The sequence below is a fragment of the Trichinella spiralis genome (assembly GCF_000181795.1).
Source record: "Trichinella spiralis strain ISS 195 chromosome Unknown Scfld6, whole genome shotgun sequence".
Classification (NCBI taxonomy): Eukaryota; Metazoa; Nematoda; class Enoplea; order Trichinellida; family Trichinellidae; genus Trichinella; species Trichinella spiralis.
In genome coordinates, this window is record NW_003526945.1 from 182,965 (window position 1) to 197,071 (window position 14,107).

At 40.9% G+C, this 14,107-nt stretch overlaps 2 protein-coding genes across 2 annotated transcripts; one reads left to right on the forward strand and one right to left on the reverse strand.

Annotated features, from left to right (window-relative positions):
* Positions 1-1,013: 1,013 nt before the first annotated feature.
* Tsp_10048 (innexin unc-9) lies at positions 1,014-7,728 on the reverse strand. The gene is made up of 4 exons (XM_003373154.1): positions 7,155-7,728; positions 2,470-7,001; positions 1,636-1,761; positions 1,014-1,130 (listed from the first exon to the last, which is right to left on the reverse strand). The coding sequence occupies exons 1-4, from the start codon at positions 7,726-7,728 to the stop codon at positions 1,014-1,016; spliced, it is 5,349 nt and encodes a 1,782-aa protein (XP_003373202.1).
* Positions 7,729-9,311: 1,583 nt separating this feature from the next.
* Positions 9,312-12,034, forward strand: Tsp_10049 (putative isocitrate dehydrogenase, NAD-dependent). The gene is given in 12 exon segments (XM_003373155.1): positions 9,312-9,323; positions 9,343-9,396; positions 9,579-9,637; positions 9,663-9,693; positions 10,114-10,197; positions 10,337-10,420; positions 10,671-11,078; positions 11,099-11,232; positions 11,301-11,391; positions 11,510-11,574; positions 11,645-11,726; positions 11,801-12,034. 12 exon segments carry the CDS (start codon positions 9,312-9,314, stop codon positions 12,032-12,034), a joined length of 1,338 nt encoding a protein of 445 aa, XP_003373203.1.
* Positions 12,035-14,107: the final 2,073 nt, after the last annotated feature.

Sequence of the window (14,107 nt, forward strand, 5' to 3'; positions counted from 1 at the left end):
TAAACAGAAATTCATGACACAAAACACACCTACGTATTTTTGAAAATTTTCTTAAATCAGAAAACAAGTAGCTGAAATGAGGCTAATTTTAAGTGAACAATTTTCGGGCAAAAGCTTGCTTATAGTCAATTGAAAGTATATGTTAGCTACTGCAATGGTGATTTTCGAAAGACCATATTTCAATAATAAATAAACTATGAGTACACGTTGTTTTAATCAAACTTAATTGTACGGAAATTTGTCGTTTATTAAGTCACCTCTCATCTCACGTTGAGAATTCTTCATAGAAAATATATTGAGAAATCATGCTCAATATCGATTCTTAATTATATTAACTGATTAAGACTTAAAAATAAAAATATGCCACTTACTGCTAAATGCGCCATTTTCTCATCGTTAATGTTCATTGTCTTTGAATGTTGATTGAAAATTATTTTTCAGAAATTATTCCAAAAAATAATAATGAATAAAAAGCAAAAATAGTGTTTGGCTTCAATGTTTGTCTTCAGTCAATTTTCCAATCAAAACGCTGAGCTACCATCCACGGACGGCCTCAAACTGAAATGATTTCCATTATGTCAATAAAGCAAGCGACCTCGCATGCAAATTTTTATTTTATTCATTTCTACTGATAAATATGGCTACTGTATATTTTTCGTTGGTCTTAATTTACTTTATTTCATAGATAATCCAAAAATAATTACGATGCTTAAAATCAATAATAAAAACAATATGAGTTATAATGCATTTTAATTGTAAATTAATTAAGTACAATCACGCAACTTCAAACAACACATTCATGCTAAGCACTTTTTAATTAAAAAATAAATAGAGACAACAAACACGTAAACGGTAAAAAATTGTGAAGATGAGTTTTAATAATACGAAACATATGCAAATTTAACGTGGTTCATCAAATTTAAGGAGTTTATACGGTTATGGTCGCTGAAGAAAAAAATGACTTTGCAAAGCTGGATGCTCGAATATCTTCAGAGGAACGTCTAGCCGTGCATTTACTTGTATTCTTTGTATATACTTAACCCTCCCGTGATCCTCGAATCGTCTTTCCTACTTTTGTCTTCCTCGTCAAATTGACCCAAATGTGATGCACAGGTTATTTTTCGATCATACTGTAACTTTTGTGCATTTAATTTTATAAGGTGCTAATAAATATTATAATGTGTAGAGTTTATCATTTTTCTGATAAGACGAAATATGGTGGATATACTTTTACACACTTGAATTACAATATGATTGTGTATGATGCTTACAAACGTATTTCTGGCATTTTTGACAACGTAAGCTTGTCTTGATGTCACTTGATGTTTGCCATTTGGCAAATTCATTTATGCCAGATTTCAGTCTCTTTCATTTACATTGCAATGCACACTTATTATGTTTTCACAAGAAATTTTTCAATAATAAATAATTGTTTTTCTTCCATTTTTCTTGATTTACATTAAAAATTGTCTACTCTTTTACGTTTCAGTTTCCCAAGTTGAGTTACAAGGATTATTGAGCTTTCCAAAATTGAACTGTTTTCGATTTCTTTCATGAAAATTTATCTGTATAACTCCGCCTAGCAACTTTCAATGACAAACATGATATTTTTCCCCTGGTTAAGTAACTTTTTACTTTCTTTCTTAAAATATATTCTCGAAACTCAACTGCAATGCCCAGTTTCAAGTACAAGAAACAAATTTTCCATTTGGAGAATTTCAAAGAGCGAATCAAATCATTGAAAACGCACCTCTTCACTGGCTGCCAATTTTTGTTTTTTTTAAAAAGAAAATACATTGTTTTTCGAAAATTTCGAAATTTTTTTCACTGCAGTACATGCATAGTATATATATATATATATATATATATACGTGGATATTTATTTTCGCCGATGTCATAAAAACTGCTTCCAAAGTTGGCCGTTGTTTCGCAAAAAGTAAAGAGGAAAGCATCGCCGACGCGAAACCATATCGAAACGTCAATGAGGGGGGTTTAACCGGGAAATCTAGTCGATAGAGTGTGTAAAACTTTGTGCAAGATAAATTAAATTAATCGAAAATTATTTTAATGTAAATATGAAAAAACTGTTTTGATATTTGGAACAATGAAGAAAGATCATCATTGGGTGATGAATAAGTAAAATGAAAATGAACTAATTCTATTGCAGTCTCTAACAAGAAGAAGAAGAAGAAAAATAGAAAAAGGAAGAAGCCATTTGAACATGTTAAGCTACATTGAGAAAGGCTAAAACTGATGCATTCGATAGTGGAAAATTCATTTCCAAGTAGAACACTGATTGACAATTTTCTCACAACAATATCTATTATTAAAGCTTTTGAAGTGGATAGAATAAGATTGTTTGTTACCTTGTGCTTTTTTTCTTAAATAAAATTTTTAGGATGATGAATTTTGCTGTTGCAAATTTGGGCGAGGCACTGTCGAATAAAGGCCGCCAAGTAAGCGACCGACCGAAAATGAGCAGTCGAGTTTGTCCGGCGAGGGCATCGACGACGACCGGCGCGCCGGGTCCTGGTCGAGCAGCTCGGCGATGCAGTTCTGGCGCAGTTGCATGGCGCTGGTGTAGCCTGGGACGGCTTTGCGTCTCAGACGGCTCGCGTTGATGGCCGTGGCCCGGACCAGCGGGGCCAGCACCGACCGGTGCACCAACGCCCCGTCGAACAGCGGACCAATTTCAACGTTGCCCTCATCGGGCATCGAATCCCCGTCCCCGTCGACCGCCGGAACCCCGTCCGCAGTTGTCGCCACGTTGCCTGTGTTCGCTTCTTTTTCTTTCCCTTGCCCTTCTTGTTCTTGTTCTTCGTGCTTTTCGGCTTGGTGCCCTTTCGGGTCGTCGTGTTCTTCGTTACTTCGTCCGTTGGTCTGGATTGGCTCTTCGTCTGTCACGACCGGAGAACCACGTCTGCTCCTGGTAATGGCAATCTGGCGTTTTTCTTGCAGTCTGATTTGGAAAAATGTCGCCTGGTCGACCGGCCCAACAGGACTGACAACGATCAGCACGTCGCAAAAGTCGGTCGGGATCGTGGCGCGTCTGTACGGTCGCCAGTGTTCCGTCCAGACGATATGGACTTCGTCGTTGCCGATGTGGCGCAGGGTTCGAGTGGAATCGGCCGACGAGAGCCGGGTGCTGACATGGAAGATGCACTCGAGTTGCGCGGTCTCGTAGTACGGCGCCGTCCCAGTGGCGGCCAGGCCGCCGCAGTAGCCGCGGTGCGAACGCAGGTCCACCTCCCGGCCCAGACCGGCGACGAAAAGTTCGAAGCTTGGCGAGCCGGAACGATTTTCCAAAATGGTCCGCTTGTCCTCTTGGCCCGGAGCCACGTAAATGACAGCAATTTTGTGCAACTCGCGGCAACCGGTGCCGTCGACGTGCCTGAACTGACGTTCCACCTGCAACGCTGAATTATCCAACAGCCGCAAGCGGGGCAAATTTTGCAAACAACAAAACAGAAGAATCGATTTGGTGGTGCGCCGGAATGCCGGTGGTGTGCCAACGGCTGAATGGTCGTCGTCGTCAGTCGCCACGCCACCATCGCAGTGTTGCTGTTGTTGGGGCGCCGGCGGTGGTCGACGATGTCCACTTTCTCCTCCTCCGGCTGCGCCTCCAGCTGGGCTTTGTTCCGCCGCTTGCATCTTTTGCAGCACATTTTCTCGAAAACTTCTCGAAAGCACATTCACCGGCTCCAGCGAACATTCCGCATTGCAACGGTGCAGCTCATCGACGAGACGCTGCAACGCGTCCCTGCTGTCAGCAACGGCAGCCTGGTTGGGCGACGTTTCGGCGCCGACTGCCAACGACGGTGCAAATTGCTCTTCACAACGCCACCAACGACGACAAAACCAACCGGCGTCCCGGTCAACGCACTTGTCCAACTGCCCGACCGTCCAAACGTGGTGACCCGCCACGGTGCGACAAGAAAGACGACCACCCGGCAGTGGAGTGAGTATCCAGCAGCCGGTGCCGTCCCGCGAGCGACAGCCGACGCTGGCAGCCGGGCCGTCATCGCGCCCAACCGACTGCCCGAGAAAGGCCTTTGGCGAGTACAGGCGTGGTCGTTGGTCCAGACAACTGTTCAACCGGGCGAACAAACCGACCGCGAGACGGCGGCGCAGTGCCGTCGACCCCGGACCGCACATCTGCTCCAACAAACCGAGCACGGTGAACAGCGCCCAAGGCTGTTCACATCGTCCGCGACCGCCGGGCCTTCCGGTAGACTCGCCTTCCTGCCGGTCACTTGGGCTTTCACTTCCACTAGTCGGGCTTTCAGTTTCGCTTTGGTCAATCGTCTCGCTTTCGTCCAACGTTGTCATGATCAACAGCCAGTCAACCAGGTCGCAGCAGATCCGTTCCAGCGAGTCATAGTCGACGTCGTGAGACGAAGGCCGCGACAACAGTTCCACCAGACCGTCGGCAAACGAGTCGACCAGCCGGCCGAGCATGCGCAGGCGCCTACGGCTCTGTCCCAAGTTGCCGTTCGACGTGCTCAACGCCACAGCCGAGGCGAACAACTGGCAGCCGAACTCAACCGACCGGAGCGTGGTGAAAGTCAAGCCGCGCAGCATGGACTTGAAGCAGGCGGTCTCAAGGCGGCGGTGGCCGGCAACGCCAGCCGCCAGCGCGTGGTGCAAAACCACCGAAAGACCCTTGGATGCAACGACGACGTGGCCGGCGGTCACGGCGTCGCAGAGACAGTCGACCACCCGGGTGCACAGAACGCCGCCGTCCACTCGCGACGACCGACCGCACTGGTCAAGCGCGGTCGAGCAGAGTCGGCCGTTGCCGACAGTCAGCAACGGCGCCACGCCGGCCAAACATCGCAGCAGCGGCACCGCGGTAAGGCGCCTGTTGGCAGTCGCTAGTTCAGAGTAGATTTGGTCAGCTGCGCGGACGAACGCCGCAACGGTCAGCAGAGACGCCGGCCAGTAGGCGACAAAAAATCCCGTGCCCAAAGCGTCGAACACGGCCAACAGAAGCCTGCGGTCGACGGCGGAGCTGATCAGCAGCTCGAGCAGCGAGGCAAACAGAGCGGCCAAATGGAGCTCGGCCGTCGGTCCGGAGGTCAGTTGCTGCCTCTGGGACCGCGTCAGCACGGTGCAGTACAACTTGGCGGCACAGATTCGACTCTCGGCGTAGCGGTCTGGCAGGAACAGGCAGTCGTTCAACCAGCCGACGAACATGTGAACTGGCGGTCGCGGGACGGCGCCGGTGGCCGGCTGACCGTCGTCAATTTTGCTCAACTGACCAATGACCGAAGCGAGCACTTCGAGCACGCGCAAATGGGCTTCGGCGTTGTCGATTCGATTCACGTCGCCCAGACAGCAGAGAAGACGACGCCAGACGACGAACAACGCTTCGGGACGGTCGGCTTCTTCGCTCGGTACTGAAGTCGGCAACGTCAAGCAGTCCGGCTCCTCGCCGAACTCCTCCTCCTCTTCCTCAGCGTCTTCTTCCTCGATGTTGTCGCTCTGACCATCGCCCCCGGCCATGATCGTCGACTCAACCAGCATGTCGTCGTCGGTGAAAAATATACAATCACCTTCTGAAGTAGCCACACTCGCAGCGGCAGAATCGGCTTGCTCTTCGAAATTATCAACCCCAGCAGCAGCCTTTGGCACCGACTGTTCGACAATATGCTGCTGTTGCTGTTGTTGTTGTTGGTGTGGCCCGTCGTTGCCAGTGGTGTGTAATTCCGCTTGGAAAATTCGCTTTTGACTTTTTAATTCGACAATTGCGCTGCAGTCGACCGGCGGAAGTTCAACCTTCGGCTGCAGTCCACCGGGCCCGTGGGCGGGGTCGATCGCGGGCTGACGACCAGCACCGCCAGCCGACGACTTTGACGGCCGTCGCATACTGGGGGCGACGGGCTCCGCGGTCGGCCGCCGCCCCCGACGCCACGAACGGCCTGACGACGGCCGTTCCTGGGCACAGTCGACCGCGTACAGTTCGACACCCAGCGCCCGAGTGACGCTCTCCAACACTTTTCCCCATTCGATGACCAGCTCCGGCCGGTCGGCGCGTTCCACGCAACTTTTCAGAAGCTCATCCCACAACGTCAACGTCAACGAGACGTTCAAACTCGCGAACACCCAAGTGACAAGCAACGTCTGGTAAACTTGCGTAGCAATTTCTGAACAAAGTCGTCGTTCGACGTCCTGTCGGTCCGGATCAACTGGCAGAACAAAATTCACAACTCGCAGCAGAGCTTGGAGCAAAAAATGCCAAGTGTCGCGGTTCAGCTGAGAACCGAACGTGCAGGCCAAATATTTGAACAAGGACAATATTCGAGCGCTGATCTGAGCAACAAGCGCCCGACGGTGAGCGTCGCCGGCAGGGGCGGTGCCGTCGAAAAACGACACCAGCACCGCCAGCACAATTTTCAGCTCCTTCTGCACCTGAGTGTCGCCGGCGACGCAGTTGGTCGCCTCGATCAGCAGTCGTTGCTTCAATATCCGAAACACCCGAGCCACGGTGCTCAAATAGCCGAACGGCAACTGCAAGCCGGCCCGGAGCACGGCGTACGTCCAATCGCGAATTGCTTTCGACCCGTACAAGACCCGGTGCACCAGGGCATAATTGACCGGCAACTGTTTGCCCACTTTGACCAAGTCCGACGTGTCCGCGTCGGCGGCGCCACTGGCGACGAGTAGCGAATCAGACGCGTGCCGATCGCCGACCGACGAATACAGCGCCACCCAGCGGACAATGACGTGCGCCCCTACGAGGGCGTGGTGATCAGTTTGGTTGAATACTGGGCTCGAATCGGTCGCTGTAGACAAACAATCCTCCGGCTGGACCAGCACGCCTGGACAACAAACGAACCCGTAATGTTCGAACACGAGCTCGATCAATTTTTCCAAACAGTCCAACTGGGCAGACTGACGATCACGACGATTCCAGGCGATTTTCGTCACGTCACCGGAAATGAATTCCAACAATTTTTCCATGAACGACTGGGTGGTCATGGTTTTCGACCCTGCCGAAGCTGGACGAACTTGACTAACAAAAACCAACGGTTGGCATTTTTTCTTGGTCAAATTCGACTGCTGTTGCAGCGCCTGCTGGTGCTGCTGGTGTTGCTGTTCATGGTCTTGGTCCTGTTGTTGGGATTGATAATCGTCGGCGGATGTTGAAACACCACCGACAGTTATCGAATGCAGACACGGGCGATCACAAAATTCCAGCAAAACCGAATCAGCCAATCGACCGTCTCTGTTCGACAAATGCGGCACCAAACTGCCGAAACAAGCTTGCAAATTGTCGTCCCTGTCGCTGGTACCGGCATGCAGCAAACACTGATACCAAAGTAGAAACAGCCTGACGCCGACCCGTCTGATGCCGGTGAAACTCTGCGGATGCAGCAGACGTCGCAGACTGTTGACGATGGCGTTGTATTGCCACCGAGCGGCTATCAACTCGGGCACATTGCAAATAATCGTCTCGAGCAACCACAGTGCCGACTCCAGTTCAACAAACCCCACTCTGGTGGAACCGGCGTGCACTGACCAATCTGCTTGCAAAAACAGATCCAAAAATAGTTGGAACAACTCCGCGCAGCACAACTCCACACAGCTACGCCGTTCGTCCGCACTGGCCAAATGATCAAAGTACTGCTTGAAGTGTTTGTACCTGGAGCTAGGCTCGCGGCGCACGTCCGCAAAACGAGCCATCGCACCGGACAAATCAGATTTCGACTTTTTCGACGCAAACATCCCACATTCTGCACAAACAATATTCAATCAGCAAAAAATTGTTTTATTATACCTTTTTTAACTTAATTTGAACAATTTTCGATATTATTCAATTATATATATATTTTTTAAGATAAGTAAATTCAACAGCAACCATAAACTACTTTGTCAGATTGTTGAAAAATATGTGCCCGCAAAACGCAAAAAAAACAAAAACGTTATTAACCTCAACGAACGTCTAAACTTGATTTATACCATTACTGTAACGTACAGTATCTGATGGTCTTCTTCAAAAGTCACAAATTATTAAACTGATATTGAAAACGAAAAAAAGTTATTTATATTAAAGGACATCGGGAAATTACGAAAAAAATTATATTTTCCTTCAACAAAACAACAATTAATTCAACGCACTTCAACAGTTGCCATGATGATGGTGTCATTTTTCTCCTACAGTGGCGAATAACAAGAAACGATTTCGATTGTCAAAATACACTGCATCATAATCTCAACATTTTACATTAAAATTACCAGAAACACAAATTTCAACTTATGCTTAAATATTAAAAAAAGAAGAATAAACTATTGTGTAAATGATTGTAAATTACAAAGTTGAGAACAGGATTCGAAATGTTATTCACCATTTAAGAACAATTAAGCACGCGAAAAGTAAAACGTCATATGCAAAACATATTTTTACACTTACCAAAGATTCACTGTTCAAAAGAAGTTCATTTAAGTCGAACAATGTACAGGTGAAATTTTCAAAATTTTCTCACTATCAACACCATTTAAAGCTGCCCCCTCACTTGTACAATGTATGCAATCTGTAGTAAGTAAATGAAAAGCAAGTAGACAAGTTGTTGATTTTGAAATAAACTTTTTTTCTACTTGGAAATATATTTGAATCGTTCACTATCGGCTACAATTTTTTAAATTAAAACTTTACCGTTTCTGTTACACTGAAATTTTACATTGTTCCAATACCATACATGAGGTAGTCAATGATTAGTATAAAAATGAATAACACTTAAAATTTGAAATTCTGATGTCAGTTTGGTCATTATTTTTTACTTTGTGAATTTAACACTGCGAACAAGTAAAAGCTTAATCAATTTTAAATATAACTATTAGAAAGATGAGTGCAATAAAAGATCATCTTCTCAGATATTTATTCTAACATGCATTCAAAAATAGGTTTATAGTTGTGCATTGTCATTTTCAATGTTTCAACAATTATCAATGCTTATTATGTTACACCAAACATGTGTCAATCATTCAGACTATTTGCATAAATGGACTAAATCGTATCTTAACAGTTATTAAAATAATAATTTTTAAATCATTTAACTGTCTGTCTTATTTTTACGCCCTTATATTTGTTTCTATGTTATATAATATTCTACACAACGTAAGCTGCATCCAACACTATGATATAATACAAAGAATTTTAATCTGTGAAAATTAAAAATTATAAATTTAATTATAATATATAATGTTTGCTGTTATTATTTATTCCAGGCATAATTGCACTAAAATTATGTATGTTAAGTAACAGTAAACTATAATATAATCGTAACTGCATTACAGGCAAAAATAAATTGATGCGACATAATGTAATTCAGCATTTTGCAGACTGTTAAAAATAAATATGAAACAAATGCTGAACAAAATAATAATACAAAACTAGTTATTAATAATAAATCTGCAGCACATTAACAACTGAACACTTTACAATACAAATGATAGTTGAGTGATTTTGGCTAATTATATAAATTGGTTTCACAATTATTAAAAGTTTTACAATGTTTTTCAGTTTATTATGTATTATTTTTCAATTTTCATCTGTAAATTTTTATTTTTGATTACAGTATCTTAACTTGATTTTCTTTCTGAAGAACGTTGAAATGTTATATAATGGTGAAGTAATGTATTATTTCATTAATATTTTAAAGTTTTGGTGTTAATTTTGTTTATATTACGCATGTATATGAATTGACATTGTCTTTAAACATATCTATACATATATATATATTTATTTATTTCTGCTACATTGTGTATTCCGCTGTTCTACAAGCCCTAGCTATAATAAAATGGTAATTTTACACATTTGTTTAACATGCTTAATATAATATTTTTTTTAATTAATTTGAAATATTTTCAATTTTAAACTTAGAAAATTCTAAATTCATCACATTTCATTTCAGTTTCAATGCATATTTAAAGATGTATGTTATGAAACGTGTAACTTTGCTTGTATTAACATAATTAAAAATAATATATGTTAAATAATGGTATTTGAAAAAAATAATTACCATAAATTACCGATTTTCATTTCATTTGTATGCATACTTACAAACACTTATGTATATATATTCATGTATGGTTTGTTAATTTTTGTTGCAGATTCCATTTTTTGGCCATTTTTTCCGCTTCTTGTCGCCGAATAATTTTCATAATTGTCGATCGTTAGCTAATTTTTCAACGAAAGTGAGTATTTTGCTTACCGTAAAATTTTCTCTTTGTAAAACATATTGTTGAGTAAAAGCGCATCTGATATTGTTAAGTTACTTGTTTCCAAATTGGTTTTAAAACCTGTTATTAAAATAAGCAAAAAATAATATTTTAGTGTACCCGTGTAACACTTATACCGGGTGACGGTATTGGACCAGAAATTTCATCGTCTGTACAAACGATTTTTAAAGTGGCAGAGGTATTCTACTTTTGTATTTTATTCTTCAATTTTATTAAATTATTTTTTAACTAGGATTATATAATATTTCTTTTAATTTCGTTGGAATTTCTCAACAAAAATAAATGATTTTTTGTGTTGCCATTTATTTCTAAATGGCATTATTATATACTTACATCCATCCATCCATACATACATACATATATTTGTAGATATCGACTTGTTGTCTGTATTTTTTTGCTTTTTTTCAAAAATGTAAAATCTCATTAAGGTACCGATTGAATGGGAGGTTGTTGACGTCACTCCGGTAAAAGGTCGGGATGGAACTTGGAAGATACCATCGAAATGCATTGAATCGATACGTCAGACTAAAATCGGCTTGAAAGGTCCACTAGCGACTCCTGTTGGTAAAGGACACCGATCGTTAAATTTGGCAGTTCGAAAGTGGGAACAGCACTGGTCAAACAAGCTTTCGGCACACAGTTCATGTAAAATTTGCTTTTCCAGAGAATTCAATTTGTTTGCCAACGTTCGACCGTGCAAAAGTATAGAAGGCTTCACAACGCTTTATGACAAAGTAGACATTGTGACGATCAGGGAAAACACTGAAGGAGAATATTCAGGCATTGAACACGAAGTGCTGACGAGTGTTGAATTTTCTTGTGTGATTACCGTAAATGTTTATCCTGTTGCTTGCAGATCATTGACGGCGTTGTGCAAAGCATCAAGCTAATTACTAAAGAAGCGTCATATCGTATTGCGAAATTCGCATTCGAATTTGCCAGGAAGAACAACCGCAAAACAGTGACCGCCGTTCACAAGGCGAACATTATGTACAGCTTTTGTGTTTCTTTTGCTTTTACCATTTCTTTTTTTTCATCCTAATAGGATCTAATTTTAGGCGCATGTCCGACGGTTTGTTCTTGCGAACGTGTCGTGAAGTTGGAGAACAGTACGACGGCATCAAATTTCATGAAGCCTATTTGGATACAGTTTGTTTGAATGTAATTTTCTTTTCATTCGCATTTTCTCGTTCCATTAAGATTTGTACGTTGACCATACTGTAATAATGTAAAAGTAATAAAGTTCAAATTTTACCATCTCATTCAGCTCGTGCAAGATCCAACTCAGTTCGATGTTTTGGTAATGCCCAATCTGTATGGTGACATTGTAAGGTAGAGTTTTTCTTTTCTATTTTGTTATCAGATATATTCATCACTCAATCAATCAATGAGTATTTTTTAGTGACTTATGTGCCGGCTTGATTGGCGGTCTTGGTGTCACTCCGAGTGGAAATATTGGAAATGAAGCTGCGATTTTTGAATCGGTAAAATGAAAAAGGAAACAATTTTTCTTTTTCAACAGAACAGAATTGTAAATGATTGGAATTTTATTTTTCAGGTTCATGGAACGGCACCAGACATAGCAGGACATGACAAAGCCAATCCGACTGCGTTGCTGTTGTCCTCTGTGATGATGCTCCGTCACATGAATATGCACGACAAGGCTAGTTTGATTGAGAGAAGCTGTTTGGACACAATTCGTGAAGGGAAAGTATTGACAGCCGACTTGGGCGGAACGGCAAAATGTTCAGAATTTACAGAGGAAATTTGCGCCAAAATTCGAAATGCTTAATGGGAAAAAAATTATTCATTTATCAGTGGTTTTGTATAGACACTTGTAAATATGTGTATATATTGCTGTGCACTGTATTTGAGTATAATCACAGAGTGTCATTCAAGTTTGGAGTTATCTTTTTTTCGTTATTATATAATTTTATGCATGTACAAGTAGTCGTTAATTTTGTATTCTCCTAACGACTGCGCATGCGAAACTGCATGACCTACCTCAGGTGTTATATATTCCCCTTTTTTCTAAAGTTATTTAATTCTCCCCTTCTCCCAAATGGTTATTTATCGATTTATTTTTATTGTTTGTTTGTTCGTTTCACATTATGCATTTTGGATTGGAATTTGTGTTTTTTGTACATGGGTAGCAGGATAAGAACAAGAAAATGTTGTAAAAGGCTTCAACAAGAAAGTTTATTCATTATTCTGCTCAAATTACCCATATTTATTATTATTATTATTGTTTGTTTATTTCTGTTTCTTTTCGGACATGGCTTTGTATTTTTTGCTAGTTCTATTATATTTCTTTATCTCCAATCGCGGTGGTTTGTTGGGACGATTTCAACAATTTTCAAATATTGTTATGCTGAGACTGCAGTGTTAGCAGACGAAATAATGCAAACCTTACAACGATAGACTGATTCAACAGAAGCAAGCATCTTGGTCGACACATGGATGGTTTGGTGACATCGAGCTGAAAGCTGATATATACGTATACATACAAACATACGTTTATTTATTTATTCATTCATTTATGCTTGCAATTAGATTTTTTAAAAATTTTCTTTAGTGTTTAGTAAAATGCAATTGGTACAGTTATGCTTCTCAATTTCAGTTATTTCCAGGATAGAACAAATTTGTCTACTGTATTCACCAATTACAGCGTGTGGTGTTGTAAATTTTGAATTGTATTAATGAAAAGTAAATATGATTTCCATTACAAAAATAGCATCGTCTTTGCATTCAATGCAGCAGCAGCAATCAATCTTTCAACTTTCACAGCTTTTCCTCAAATTCAAATCAGAGAATTTGAATGTAAAAAAAGAAAACAAAATTTCCATAAAAGTAACATTTTGTTAAGCTATTGTTTTCTAATTGCAAACTGCAATGCAACAAAACAGCTTTAGCAATTTGCAACGTTTCGTTTGTTGCAAAATCAAGATAATGCTGTTGACCATTTTTGAATTCCGAAATACTTGCTGTATATGTATGTGTATATTATACATATATGCTGCAGCAGTATTTTTATTCAAATAAAGCTGTTGAACAATCGTTTTAAAGAAGTAGACACAATCGTTGTGTATAATAATAATGATAATAATTAAAAAAAAACAAAATATCTTTGAAATTGCTACATGCAGCACAATCTGAATTATGAAATTGATAATTTCTTGGAAGAATGAGACGAAAAATAAAAAAACTAAAAATAGCGCAAAAACATTGTAAATTTGCTTTATCGATCAATTTGATTAATAATAATAATAATAATAATAATAATAATAATAATAATGACATTGTCGACGTGAAATTGTCCAAACAACAACAACAACGTCCATCTCCGAGTGTATAATGTGAGGAGTATAAAAGAAGAAACGCTATTGGCGGAGGATTTTGAATGAGAAAATTTGCATGATGCAAATGCAAAACAAATAGAGCATGTAAAAAATCCTATCGTATATTTCTTTTATCCTTTGCTTTTTCTTCTCATACAAAAGTGACGTTTAAAAAACATAAAACGCCAGCAAAACCCGCAACAACGGTTGAAAGCGATTCTTTGTATGTATATATAAATATATATATATATATAGAGAGAGAGAAAGAGAGAAGTAAAAAAATGAAAAGATAATAACAAAAAAACAAAAATCAACATAAAAACATGGAAAAAATTGAAAAAATAAAAATACATATTTTTCAATGGCGATTAAAGATAAGCAAAAGCAAAGAAGAAATACGCATACACGTATACGGTTAAAAAAAGGGATGATGAAGTGCAATGCAAAAAATCATACTGTACCTAATTGTCGTGTAATTATAAAAGGAGAAATGATGGATAAAGATGAAATGAAGCAGCAAAGCTTGA

Coding starts and splice junctions, on each gene's coding strand:
- Tsp_10049 (XM_003373155.1), top strand. Junction 11,392..11,509: donor ATGAAGCCTATTTGGATACA/GTTTGTTTGAAT, acceptor CATCTCATTCAG/CTCGTGCAAGATCCAACTCA. Junction 11,727..11,800: donor AAGCTGCGATTTTTGAATCG/GTAAAATGAAAA, acceptor TTTATTTTTCAG/GTTCATGGAACGGCACCAGA.
- Tsp_10048 (XM_003373154.1), bottom strand. CDS start 7,728: ATGTTTGCGTCGAAAAAGTCGAAATCTGATTTGTCCGGTGCGATGGCT. Junction 1,762..2,469: donor AACTCGACTGCTCATTTTCG/GTCGGTCGCTTA, acceptor AAAAATTGGCAG/CCAGTGAAGAGGTGCGTTTT. Junction 1,131..1,635: donor AATATATTTTAAGAAAGAAA/GTAAAAAGTTAC, acceptor CAAAAGTTACAG/TATGATCGAAAAATAACCTG.